A 14,303-nucleotide genomic window follows, 5' to 3' on the forward strand; every position below is an offset into this window, starting at 1 on the left:
GGCACAGGACAACTAAATAGCTGATTAGTCAGCTTGTTAAAAATATAAGTGTTATGCAAATTTGTATCTTCAAAAGAAAAACTCATAATTGACTAAATTAAGCTCTCAATCATTCATTATAGGTTTTGTAGGGAATCAGTGGTATGTGCTATAAAGAACATGAAAAATGTGTTGTATGGAGTATTTTTTGATAACATCAGCAAATTTTATGCACAAATTGTGATAGATTGGCTTCTGAATTAAATTTTCATCTTTAAATTGAAGTTTCCATGAGAACACTATCAAGTATTTTATTTCACTTAAAAAGTTTTTGTGATTGTTTGTATTGAATTAATGTCAGTATTGATTAAATAAAGAAAAATGGATGTCTCCTCCGTATTGGTTCATTCTACAAACTACAAGAACACAGTTCGGCAGCTTGACTACTACTATGGTGTTGGTGAGTCTTTTAATCCTTAACATTCTGAGATGGCAGCTCACAGAATTTGGAAATTGAAATAGAATTTATTCCATTACCTGATGATTGATTGTTGACAATTATTTCTATTGAGCTGTTTGTATAATCTTGAAAACATGTCAAAATAAAATAAGCTTAAGATAACTTCACTGGAGTAAAATGATTATGAATACATTACAGATTTATTGAAAAGAGAAGGAATAGATAGCATTAAATTTAATTTATTATAGTCATGATTTGTAACTTAATTATATACCTACCTATCCAAAATAATTCATGTGTTCTAGGTGTCAACTCAAATTAGCTAAGATTTTTTTGAAGAAAATTTAATCTGACCTTGATTGTAATGATGACTATGCATCAATTTTTTTCCTGTGTTGAACAGAAGTTCTTTTGCTAAATTAATCCCTCTTTTTAGCGCATTTTCTCATTTATGGAAAAAATGCATTATTGTAGCGCCATGTCCATCTGTCTGTCTGTCTGTCTGTCCGTCTGTCCGTGACCTCAAGTTTTTGTCAACAAGAAAATGCGCTCTCTGTCACTCACTGCAGTGAGTACTGAGTTATATTTTTTCCTACAGTTAAGCGGCAAATCCTCCACTACCAGAGCCCAACCAACGGTCTGTTCCCTGCCTGCTCTAGTGACACTCATGTCGCTGACCTCAGAACAAGCGTCTATTGCTCCATGGCCATCTGGAGCCTCTATCAGTCATACAGGTGTAATACTGAGCCTTCATATCAGTTGATAGCTTTAGTCATAACATTATGATATATTGTGCTAAATTGTTTAAAGTTGAGTCTTTATCAACCATACAGGTGTACTGAGCCTTCATATCATTTGATAGCTTTAGTCATTACATTATGACATACAGGTGTACTACTAATGTAGTACACCTGTGTACTACTAATGTACTACTAATGTAGTACACTACTCATACAGGTGTAATACTGAGCCTTCATACCATTTCATACCATTTCAGTCATAACATTATGATATATTGTGCTAAATTGTTTAAAGTTTTATGGTTCCTCTATCAGTCATACAGGTGTACTACTGAGCCTTCAAATCATTTAGTAGCTTTAGTGATAACATTCTCATATATTGTGCAGAATTGTTTAAAGTTGAGCCTCTATCAGTCATACAGGTGTAATACTGAGCCTTCATATCAGTTGATTGCTTTAGTGATAACATTCTGATATATTGTGCAAAATTGTTTAAAGTTGAGCCTCTATCAGTCATACAGGTGTACTGATCCTTCATATCAGTTGATAGCTTTAGTCATTACATTATGACATACAGGTGTACTACTAATATAGTACACCACCTGTAATAATAAAGTTAATAATTAAAGCTACAGGTGTACTACTAATGTAGTACACTACTCATACAGGTGTAATACTGAGCCTTCATATCAGTTGATAGCCTTAGTCATAACATTATGATATATTGTGCAAAATTGTTTAAATTTTTATGGTTCCTTGACAATTCTAATTAGTTTTGAGGGAGTAAATCAAATGCTGTAGGTAAGTCAAATGTTTGATGCCAATATTTTGCAGGATTAAAGTTAATGAATATAATTCTGTTCCAACTTGTAATAATATTAGAAGTACCGGTAAATAGTTTTAATATTAGAAGATTCATAACTTCGGGTATAAGACATATAGATTTAAGTTAATCTAGTGTAATTCATATACTGAGCAAGTTTAATTGAATACCAGAGAATTTGTTTTATTGACAATTTACTTATTAGTTTTTCAATATATTGAACAATATTTTTTGTTTGCACTGGTAAATCAATAATCAGGGAACCAATGGACATTATTCTTTTGAAAACAACATTTTGAATGTACGTATCCATCATTCATTATCAAGTTACAAGACGCATTGAGTGATGACATTTGTATCAACATAAGTAGGTACAAAATCATGTAAATAGGATACTACTCAGATCTTCATATTTTCATGATTTTGTGTTTATTTCTAACCAAATTGATAGTTAGGCAAATAAACAACTGTAGTCTAAGTGTCCAGCAATTATTACTTAATATTCAACTTATAACGACTTCATGTCAATCATCAGAACTTGAAAGAGCGATTGTGTGCCTGAAACAAATTTTTTAATAGTCCTCACCTAAATATAATTCACACTTCTACCTGCCTTCATGCTCACTATTTTCATCAAGTTAATTTCCTAAGGATACTATAATTCATATATCTACCTGCCTTCATGCTCACTATTTTCATCAAGTTAATTTCCTAAGGATACTATAATTCATATTTCTACCTGCTTTCATATTCAGTATTTACATCAATTTAATTTCCTAAGGCGCATTGACGACGACCATGGCAAAGCCTACGAACTGGGCGGATCGTGCGTGAAGTGCATGCGTGGCATCCTGAGCTGCTGGATGCGTCAGAGCGAGCGTGTTGAGCTCTTCAAACAAGGCCAGGCTGGCAAGTACGCTCTGCACAGCAAGTTCCATCTCATTACTGGTGAAGAAGTCTGCTCAACTGGCCAGTTTGAACATCTCCAGGTATTGCCAGAGTGATTCATAGGGGTTTCAAATTGAAATAAAATTGTCATTTCTTGCAAACATTGACTACACCCTATCACTTACTTGCCAGAGTGATGTCATCGTTGTTTCAATTTGAAATAATCTGCCTATGCAACTCTTGCAAACATTGAATTGTTTCAATTTAAAAATAATTTGCTCTTGCAAACATTGTCTATATGTACATATATACACCCTATCACTTACCTTTATATCTATTTGCATGCGCAGTGTAGGCCATGAATGACTCATTTAATCATATGCAACAGCTGGACGTGATAGCTGTGTACCTGATAGCGCTGGTGCATGCAAACATTGACTATACGTATATACACACTATCACTTACCTTTTTATCTGTATTTACATGCGCATTATTGGCCATAAAATAACTCATATAATCATGTGCAACAGCTGGACGTGATTGCTGTGTACCTGATAGCGCTGGTGCAGCTCACGGCGTCAGGTCTACACATCATCTACACGATGGACGAGGTCGCGTTCGTGCAGAACCTCGTCTACTACATCGAGCGCTCCTACCGCACCCCGGACTTTGGCATCTGGGAGCGCGGCAGCAAGAACAATGATGGCACCCCTGAGCTGCATGCCAGGTTAGAGGGGCGGCGATGGCACCCCTGAGCTGCACGCCAGGTAAGAGGGGCGGCGATGGCCTAGAGTGGCTGGCTTGTTTAGTGTTATTAATGTAATTTAAGATCTTGAGGAAGTCGAATAATTTAAGCTGAAATGAACGAATTGGATACGCTTTATGGTTAGCCCCTACAAGGAAAATTAAAAAATTATTAGGATTCAGTATGAGTAGCAAACCTTTAGTTGATCATTTAAACTGGCATCGTACAGTATCATTTAAAACACTTGTGACTCCATAACTTCGTCAGCCAATCGCCAACGATTTAACCTGCTAACCAAGACATCACGGATGGCATATCCGACCATACTTATCTTATCTCCCACAATTAACATATACATATTCATTAGCCTGTCTCACAGTATGTACATCGTACACTCTAAGACTGAAAAACCTTGTTCCAAGCGCGTGCACATTTTAGTCTCGCTCGTGTATTAAGTTCTCTACTCTGAATTGTCAACACCACCATAGCACTTGTATGTTTTCCTATTCAAAATACATATCATCAGAGCTCATAATTTTAGCCTAGCTGCATATTCTATGTCCAATTCTGTGAGCAGCTCCATAGGCATGGTGAAGGCTGCTCTTGAAGCCATCAACGGATGCAATCTGTTCGGTGACCGCGGCGCCTCGTGGTCCGTTATCTTCGTGGACATCGACGCGCACAACCGCAACCGCAGCATCTTTGAGACGCTGCTGCCCAAGGAGTCCAACTCAAAGGTGACGACACTAGCGGGCTCTTGGGGGACTTGTTTAAATGGTTCTCTTTAATGTTTGTGGACGCTGCTGCCCAAGGAGTCCAACTCGAAGGTGGTAGCGGGCTCTTGGGGGACTTGTTTTAAATGGTTCTCTTTTAAATGTTTAGAGACGCTGCTGCCCAAGGAGTCAAACTCGAAGGTGGCCACTGGCGGGCTCTTGGGGGACTTGTTTTAAATGGTTCTCTTTAATGTTTTGAGACGCTGCTGCCCAAGGAGTCAAACTCGAAGGTGGCGCGACTAGTGGGCTCTCGGGGGACTTGTTTTAAATGGTTTATTTTAAATGTTTTAATTTACGAGTATCTCACTGTCGGTTAATTATGTGTTTGAATTATATTGTTCATATGAATTTTTATATGATTTTATGTACTTATAATCTTCACGACTGGTAATAGTTTAGTGGGAAATCGATTCTATTATTCATGTTATTAAAACTTGATAAACTATTAGAAAAAATATCACCAATTTAATTAACTTCACACAGTGAAGTTAATGCCCTCAGTATGACCGAAAATATTGAAACACCTCTCAGCACCAGAACACTGCCGTACTAACGCGTTCCCTTTTATTCCAGAACGTGGATGCATCGCTGTTGTTTGCTCTCTCGTTCCCCTCGTTCGCGACGCACGACACCATGCTTTACTCCACCACCAAGGAGAGGGTTAGTCGGGCGCTGGGTCCTGACCAATATTGTTCGATTGCGACTGTTGTGATGTCAGTCGGGCGCTGGGTCCTGACCAATATAGTGTGTTGATTGTGGCTATTGTGATGTTAGTCAGGCGCTGGGTCCTGACCAATATAGTGTGTTGATTGTGACTATTGTGATGTCAGTCACACGCTGGGTCCTGACCAATATAGTGTGTTGATTGTGGCTATTGTGATGTTAGTCGGGCGCTGGGTCCTGACCAATATAGTTCGATTGTGGCTATTGTGATGTCAGTCTGGCGCTGGGTCCTGACCAATATAGTGTGTTGATTGTGACTATTGTGATGTCAGTCACACGCTGGGTCCTGACCAATATAGTGTGTTGATTGTGGCTATTGTGATGTTAGTCGGGCGCTGGGTCCTGACCAATATAGTTCGATTGTGGCTATTGTGATGTCAGTCTGGCGCTGGGTCCTGACCAATATAGTGTGTTGATTGTGACTATTGTGATGTCAGTCGGGCGCTGGGTCCTGATCAATATAGTGTGTTGATTGTGACCATTGTGATGCTAGTCGGGCGCTGGGTCCTGACCAATATAGTGCGCTGATTGTGTCTATTGTGATGTCAGCGAACCCTCTCATCCTCACGTCTATGTCAGCCTCCTGAACCAAGAGCAGGGGTCGGCTACTGTGCTACATGGCCAGCTTCGTTGCTGCATGAAATGCACTCGTCTTACTAGTGGCGCTATAGTATTAGCTTTAATTGTTGTGTAAGGAAAGATCGGAGTTAAGAACAGATAATTTGTACAATTGTTCAGTGCTGTTCATAAGAATCATAGGAGTCAGATTTGTGCTACAATACAACTATAGTTCTCAAATTTCCTGAGCCAGATTCACTGCGTTCGAAACAATGATCAATGCAAGGACCCAATCTTTTTGGAGGTTTTCCTTTATGGGTTTCTCATCAGGAATTTCCGAGCGTTAAACCTCCCTGATGTCACGTTGGTCTGGTACTTAGTTAAGTTTCCATTCTTAAGGACCCAATCTTTTAGGAGGTTTTCCTTTATGGGTTTCGCTACAGGAATTTACGAGCGTGAAACCTCCCTGATGTCACGTTGGTCTGGTACCTTGCTAAATTTCCATTCTTTCATCGAGACGAAAACCAACTTCTGCCTCACTACTTCTCAAGTTCGATGTTTGATCTTGCTAATTTATTCTGAACTACAGATCGTGAGGCTGCTAAAAGGCAGCTATGGCTTCAAGAGGTTCGAGAGAGATGGCTTTGGCTCGGTGCTGGAGGACAAAACCCGCCGCCACTACCACAAGGGAGAAACTAAGGTCTGTATTGCTCGAACAAAAATTACTATAACTAAGAACATCTGATGTACTTATCTCTTACAAGGTGATCGCAACGGCATCACTAACTTCTCTGAATTCCCAATTTCAATGTTGTGGCTAGCGAGTTTTGTGCAAAATCTATGAGTATCTGTGTATGAAAACTGCATTTGGCTAAAGTCTTCTAGATAACCTAATAAAAATTATAAGTAATCTTTACTCTAATGATGGTAACGACAGTAACTCGCGTTTCCAGACTACCAGACCTCTCGTTACCATCCTTGGCACCGGCCAACTCATTCGTAAACAAAATATTTTAGTCCTAAGAAATATTAAGCTTCTCTATTATTTGCCATGGTTTATTTTAGCCTTACTTACACTGCTCCCTCATCAGGAGTTCGAGGGCGTGGAGTGCGAGTGGCCGATGTTCCTGCTGCTCATGGTCATCGAGGGCGTCTTTAAGAACAACGAGAAGCAAATAGAGGAATACCGCAGCGCTCTCAAGCAGCTCTACAAGACCGACAAGAACGGAGGTGCGTCTATACTATATATACCGCAGCGCTCTCAAGCAGCTCTACAAGACTGACAAGAACGGAGGTGCATCAATGACTTCTATGCAAATCTTTATAAATAAACCTGTCGGGATAATTCAAGTTTTCATGAATAATTTCATTTAATGACGAAAATTTCAGTCTTAGCAATTGAACAGGACCAAAGAAAGCATTGACTCGTTAGAAGTGTACCGGCATGTTCCCTTGAAGTGATCACACACGTCACTGTGTGAGAGAAAGGTCTATTCTGACGCCAGTTAAGGTCCCTATTGTCAAGATTACCTTTATAAATTTTATTGCAATTAATGTTCTGGAGAACCATATCGCTATTCCTGTATGCATTGTCAGCACAACGTCTTCATTTATAGGCTTCATTTACACACTTCGGTAAAATACTTGAAGAAATATATCCTCCCATGAACAGTTATGCTGGCTTGTCATTTTGCTGTCCAATTAATTTTATTTGGGAGATGATTTCGGTGTAAAATTATTTTTAATTCGCATCTTTTATGTGGGATAATTGCCTTAGTTCTCCTATTATTATCTGCATTTGAAGGCTTTTAGTAATACTAGTTCTCTGTGCTGCAGCATCGATTTTTAGTTTTACGCTTAGTCCTGGGGAATAAAGTTCTAATATAGAATGATGTGTGGTCTGTATTGTGCAGACGTGGTGGTGCCCAAGTATTACTACGTGCCTAAAGACTATGATAAACATGTGTATTGTGTGTGGTCTGTATTGTGCAGACGTGGTGGTGCCCAAGTATTACTACGTGCCTAAAGACTATGATAAACATGTGTATTATGTGTGGTCTGTCTTGTGCAGACGTGGTGGTGCCCAAGTATTACTACGTACCTAAAGACTATGATAAACATGTGTATTGTGTGTGGTCTGTCTTGTGCAGACGTGGTGGTGCCCAAGTATTACTACGTACCTAAAGACTATGATAAACATGTGTATTATGTGTGGTCTGTCTTGTGCAGACGTGGTGGTGCCCAAGTATTACTACGTACCTAAAGACTATGATAAACATGTGTATTGTGTGTGGTCTGTCTTGTGCAGACGTGGTGGTGCCCAAGTATTACTACGTACCTAAAGACTATGATAAATATGTGTATTATGTGTGGTCTGTGTTGTGCAGACGTGGTGGTGCCCAAGTATTACTACGTACCTAAAGACTATGATAAACATGTGTGGTCTGTATTGTGCAGACGTGGTGGTGCCCAAGTATTACTACGTGCCTAAAGACTACATCGAGTTGGAGCGAGAACAGCCGGGCACTCAGGTGAGTATTACTTGTGCTCGAGGTCGTGGATGGCCTTATGGCCTTATGCAACACACCACACGGTATCATGTATACCCTTATGGCCTTATGCAACACACCACACGGTATCATGTATACCCTTATGGCCTTATGACTGCATGATGAGTTCGGGACTTCCTAGTCCCTGGTCACGCTGATGCGTCGCCTTGATAGCCATGATTGTCTACATCAAGTTGGAGCTGTATTTCCTAAAACAGGTCATAGGTCTAAACAAATTCTAAATTTCCTAAAAGAGGTCTAAAACAGGTTTTTCCCACGCGTTATCAAGTTAGTACTGCTTTCCTCAACGTTAATCCTGTTTTCCCGAAGTTAGGTGACTTCTCTTGTTACAACACCCAAAATCTTATGTTATAATTTCCATAAAACATACGGTAATGTTCTTAAAACAGAATATCTATCCCCTAGTATTCATAATACTTAACAACCTCCTTCAAGGTTATATCTTTACTACTTTTTTCTGCCTATTACAACTTATTACGATGTTGAGAGTACCTACCTTATTTAATGAGAACAATGTTACTGCCTATCACAACTTATTACGATGTTGAGAGTACCTTGTTTAATGAGAACAATGTTACTGCCTATTACAACTTATTACGATGTTGAGAGTACCTTATTTAATGAGAACAATGTTGCTGCCTATTACAACTTTTTACGATGTTGAGAGTACCTTATTTAATGAGAACAATGTTACAGTTACGCATGGCGAGCGTGCACGGCAGCGCCACGAACCTGTTCCTGATGGGACAGTCCCTGTTCCTGATCGCTGAGCTGCTCACGCACGACCTGCTGCACATCAACGAGCTCGACCCCATCAGGAGATACTTGCCCTCCTACAACCGCCCTAGGAAGGGAGGCCGCTACTCTGCCTTCCAGGTACTGCCGTGTTGTGGGGCGTGACCATAGTGTAGGGCAGGTGTTGTGGGTGCACAGGTGTTGTGGTGTAGGACAGGTGTTGTGGTGCAGCACAGGTGTTGTGGTGCAGGACAGGTGTTGTGGTGCATGACAGGTGTTGTGGTGCAGGACAGGTGTTGTGGTGCATGACAGGTGTTGTGGTGCAGGACAGGTGTTGTGGTGCAGGACAGGTGTTGTGGTGCACAGGTGTTGTGGTGCTGGACAGGTGTTGTGGTGCAGGACAGGTGTTGTTGTGGTGCAGCACAGGTGTTGTGGTGCAGGACAGGTGTTGTGGTGCAGGATTGTGGTGTACAGGTGTTGTGGTGTACAGGTGTTGTGGTGCAGGACAGGTGTTGTGGTGCAGGACAGGTGTTGTGGTGTACAGGTGTTGTGGTGCTGGTAGTTCAATCAACAAGTCTGTAGACATGGCTCTCTGCCACCTACCAGATGCCATTTAACACAACAATATCCAATATGCTTTGATCTTAAAATATTATTCCTGTACAGCGGACACTTGCTTGGTCCTTGACAGACAGATTTACCTGATCTTCCTCTTATTTATTCCTCAGTGCTAATGTTGTAAGTGGAGAAGTCGTCGGGTGCAAACGTCGCAGCAATTGTTCCTAAGGTTGTTCGTCCTAATTTTTTCCTCAGTCAGTCCATTCACAAAGAGGAGTGAAATAAATTACCTTCACTATTTCTAAAGACTTCTGTACTAACGTAGTGGGGAGACACGATGTTATAGGTTTTGTTATTCGGCGCTAACGTCAAGCTGCTATGCATTCTGTGATTTAGTACAGTAATGAAGATATTTAATTTCGTTGTTATTTTCTTTCTTAGCTGTGTACTGTTTGCGAAGCTGTTGTGTAAAGTTTTTGAAGATGATTCGGTCAAAAATTGAAACTGAACAGAAATTTTTTCGAGTTCCTTATACAAATTACGTTTCTACTGAATTCCAAGCTTTGCTATCGTCAATTGTCGGCAAGAGTTTTACCAATCCACCCGTGATTCTGCAGCAATTCTTGAGCTACGATTCAAATTCAGTAAAAAAGTAACTAATGAAATTAGAAGTAATTTGTCTAGTGGAAGCTGAAATTTTGTTATTAAGCTCGTTGAAGTCTTAAGAAGACCATAAAATGTTAAATAATCAAATGCCTTCATCACATTTGCTTGGTTTTGCTGAAATAAGTTCTGCACAGCTATTGTACAAACAAATTCATGCGAAAAATCTTATGAACTTTTATCTCCAGAAACATCAGCAATAAAAAATATTATTAAGTCTAAACATGTGGCCTAAGAACGAACTATGGCAGCTTCAGAGCGTTCACTTTTATACTCGATACTCGTTAATTTCAATTACGGCTAAATTGCTTCTACGTTCTGCTAATTTTAAGGAAATCTTGATATCACTACATTTTTTCCTAGAAAATTATTCCTCTAATTGCGCTTAAAAAAATTATATTGAAGATTGCCGTCAGCATTTGCAGCCTCGTTGCTATAAAGTTTCTACTGAGCCACGAAGTCTTAAAACGGCGTATTTAGCTCAATGCGTACCGTCAACTGGGGTGACTTCGGCCGCCGGGGTGACTTCGGCCGCCGGGATGACTTCGGCCGCGTTTTTTATTTTGTTGTGCAAACAAAAACGGGGTCGTAAACGCCGGGGTCATAAACGCCAGGGTCGTAAACGAGGTCATAAATGCCGGAGTGACTTTGGCCATCGTTTATGACCCCGCTTTTGTTTGCAAAACAAAATAAAAAACGCGGCCGAAGTCACTCCGGCGGCCGAATTCACCCCAGTTGACGGTATAGAACATTTTGCTGTTGTTCATTCTCCATGATCGAAGATTTCCAAAAAGTCTTTCTTTATAGTAATGACAAAAACGTCGTTGCTGACCTCAGTGAACTTTGTCGAATTTGTTAAGACTGGCGCTCGCTCGCTGCTCTAATTTTTGCTTCTGGTTTTATAATCTTCAGATGTTTAGTAGCGACGCTGCGTTCCGACCCAACGATGATAGGAAGGTAAAGTTTGTTAACACTAATAATATTGAACTTTCCTCGAATGAGTTCAGCTTCTTCACGCCATTTTGTGTAGCTCTTGTTAGGATATTTGCACTGCGATGCTTCTCATAATTAATAATAATAATTAATAATAATTATTATTATTAATAATTTGTTTAACTTGCCCATGGACATCGGAGCCGCTCACTGCGAGACATTTTGCGACGCGAGCGAGTGTGCCAGTACAAGTGTTTCAACAATGATCCCATGTTATGTTTAATGCCCTGTCTTGATAATTAATCGTTATAATGTCTTGATAATTAATCGTTATAATGTCTTGACAATTAATCGTTATAATGTCTTGACAATTAATATTTATAACACCGCTTCACTTGGACAACCCCAATCAACTCTCGCTTCTTCTGAGGTCGCAATTCATGTTCCTTGTTACAACTTACATATTACTTTCACTCGTGTGATGTATTAAAATAATTCTGCCTTTACTTTATGTTTTGCTACTATGGTGTAGCGGTCCAGGTATAGCGACCAGGTGAGCTTCAATATCAAATCTCACAATTGCAGCGTGTGGCACTCGATACCAGAGCTCCCTGTGTTCTTAATGACGCTCAATATCATTTATCATCACTCTTCACACCTGGGCCTATACTTTCAAAAAAAGTTAAGAGATCGTAAGTTCATCAGCCAATCATTGACGGCCTTTCAAGCAAAATCCACCAATCATAGACAAGAAAATATAGCGTTAGTACTTACGTTCACTATACACTATACTTTCAAAAAAAAGTAAAGAGATCGTAAGTTCATCAGCCAATCATTGACGGCCTTTCAAGCAAAATCCACCAATCATAGACAAGAAAATATAGCGTAAGTACTTACGTTCAATTAGCGAGTTTTGAAAGTATATGCCCTGCATTCTTAACTGCTCGCCATACTACGAGTTTTCGCGTTCTGATCACATTTTTTCCCTTTCGCTCCCCTGGACTTGTCCAATTCTTCCGCTGAAATGATTCTCGTCTTTGCTGCACTCGGTGTTGCTTTGTCGTTTACAGGTCACCGGTCTTTTGTTATTAATAATAATGGTCACTTTTATTTACGAACCACTTAATGTACCGAACATTTATTCAAGTTTCAGCATGTTGCTTGCTTTGTTGACGTCTTAACGTTCATTGCGTCCGTTCGTTATCTTCATGAATCCCTTGCAACGCTGATAGTTCGCTGATAGATTGCAACACTCGGTCGTCAACGATTACTAAGTCGTCAACGATTACTAAGTCATCAACGATTATTCAGTCGTCAACGATTACTAAGTCATCAACGATTATTCAGTCGTCAACGATTATTCAGTCGTCAACGATCAGTCTCAGTCAATGATCACTCGCTGCACACTGCGCTCTTAAACCACTCAGTTTCGCCCCCAATTTCGGTTGAACGAAATTTGCTCTGACTCTCCGAATCTGGAAAATGTGAAATGCTTTTAACTCTATTATGATCTTGTGGACAATTATCAACACGGCGATGTAGTCCTCAGTTCAGGGCAAGATTTTATTGGCGACAGTTTTACAAAGAAATTCGTTATTGATAGTCCTGTTCTGGCGACCCTCTTGGAAGTGATAAAAAATTACAAGTGTTGTTTGAACGGCGTGCTGAAAAAATGTTGATTTATCTCGTTGTTATGATACTAATGCTTCTTTATTCAAAACTAAAATTTTGAGAAGGAATTTTTACGCAACTGAGTTAATGATTTTAATTTTATTGATTCTTGTGTGGGGATATGTTCAGTTATTTGTCAGTATATATGTATATACGAGCTATTTGTCCTTTCTGTTAACTACTCTAGTATTTATAAAATATTGTTAGCTGGATTTCACTGAAATTTTTATATACATCTTTTAAATTTCCTACACGTGCGTTTAGTAAACGGGCGTATTTTTCGGGCATATTTTTGTTTATTTTGCTTACTTGTGGTTGAGGTTTTTATCAATTTTTACAATATTTTCGACTCTCCTTGCTTCCTGCCTCGCGCGGAGCAGTCCAAGTCAAACAAGAAGGTATGAAGTCTCCTGGAGTTTTGAGTCTCCCTCTTAGATGGTGACTTAAGAATGGTCGAACTCTTCTCTATTCTATCACTCGGTATTCCTTTCTCAGCAGTGCGTTGACATATCGTTCAGTGAACTATATAAATATATACACGATCTGCAGTTGTGCCTTGTAAAATTATTATCAAAAAGTCAAAATGTTTAGGATCATTGCTGTTTATCCTGCCAGATTGTAAAATAATTATAAAAAAGTTTAGGATCATTGCTGTTTATCCTGCCACATTGTAAAATTATTATCAAAAAGTTTAGAATCATTGGTTGTGCCTTGTAGAATTATTATCAAAAAGTCCAAAAAGTTTAGGATCATTGCTGTTTATCCCACCAGATTGTAAAATTATTTTCAAAAAGGTTTAGCAACATTGGTTGTGCCTTGTAAAATTATTATCAAAAAGTCAAAAAAGTTTAAGATCATTGGTTGTGCCTTGTAAAATTATTATCAAAAAGTTTAAGATCATTGATTGTGCCTTGTAAAATTATTATCAAAAAGTCAAAAAAGTTTAAGATCATTGGTTGTGCCTTGTAAAATTATTATCAAAAAGTTTAGAATCATTGGTTGTGCCTTGTAAAATTATATATAAAAAAGTCCAAAAAGTTTAGGATCATTGGTTGTGCCTTGTAAAATTATTATCAAAAAGTCAAAAAGGTTTAGCTTCATTGCTGTTTATCCCGCCATATTGTAAAATTATTATCAAAAAGTTTAAGATCATTGGTTGTGCCTTGCAAAATTATTATCAAAAAGTCAAAAAAGTTTAGAATCATTGCTGTTTATCCTGCCAGAGCTGGGATGCTGAGTGTAAGATTAGGGAAGGGTTGCCATTCATGTTAATTGCCCTGCTTGTTGCTGGCTCTCCGACTGCTTCCTTCCATCTATTTTATACTTGTGACAATCCAAACTACAATTTGTCCCTTTGACATTTGGTTAATCTATTTAAACCGTTCATTGTTTTGATTAAATTGTTGTTTTGGATCCGTTTGATAAATATTTTTTGTCCCTTTGACATTTGGTTAATCTATTCAAACCGTTCATTGTTTTGATT

General features: G+C 39.0%; 1 protein-coding gene across 7 annotated transcripts in view; it reads left to right on the top strand.

Annotated features, from left to right (window-relative positions):
- The window catches only part of LOC108682503 (probable phosphorylase b kinase regulatory subunit beta), a 31,020-nt gene continuing 16,717 nt past the window's right edge, over window positions 1-14,303 (top strand). Inside the window, exons 1-13 of one of the 7 annotated variants that reach the window (XM_047885100.1) lie at window positions 1-439; window positions 1,038-1,173; window positions 2,784-2,991; window positions 3,422-3,618; window positions 4,214-4,373; window positions 4,983-5,069; window positions 6,280-6,390; window positions 6,782-6,873; window positions 6,938-6,984; window positions 8,148-8,221; window positions 8,957-9,136; window positions 11,129-11,173; window positions 13,201-13,218. In XM_047885100.1, the coding sequence (XP_047741056.1) occupies window positions 361-439; window positions 1,038-1,173; window positions 2,784-2,991; window positions 3,422-3,618; window positions 4,214-4,373; window positions 4,983-5,069; window positions 6,280-6,390; window positions 6,782-6,873; window positions 6,938-6,984; window positions 8,148-8,221; window positions 8,957-9,136; window positions 11,129-11,173; window positions 13,201-13,218 (1,434 nt within the window). In that variant the 5' untranslated portion in view covers window positions 1-360. The other 6 variants (XM_018171675.2, XM_047885101.1, XM_047885102.1 and 3 more) reach the window with 6 other exon arrangements.

This window comes from Hyalella azteca, unplaced genomic scaffold (genome assembly GCF_000764305.2).
Source record: "Hyalella azteca isolate HAZT.00-mixed unplaced genomic scaffold, Hazt_2.0.2 contig16906, whole genome shotgun sequence".
Lineage (NCBI taxonomy): Eukaryota > Metazoa > Arthropoda > Malacostraca > Amphipoda > Hyalellidae > Hyalella > Hyalella azteca.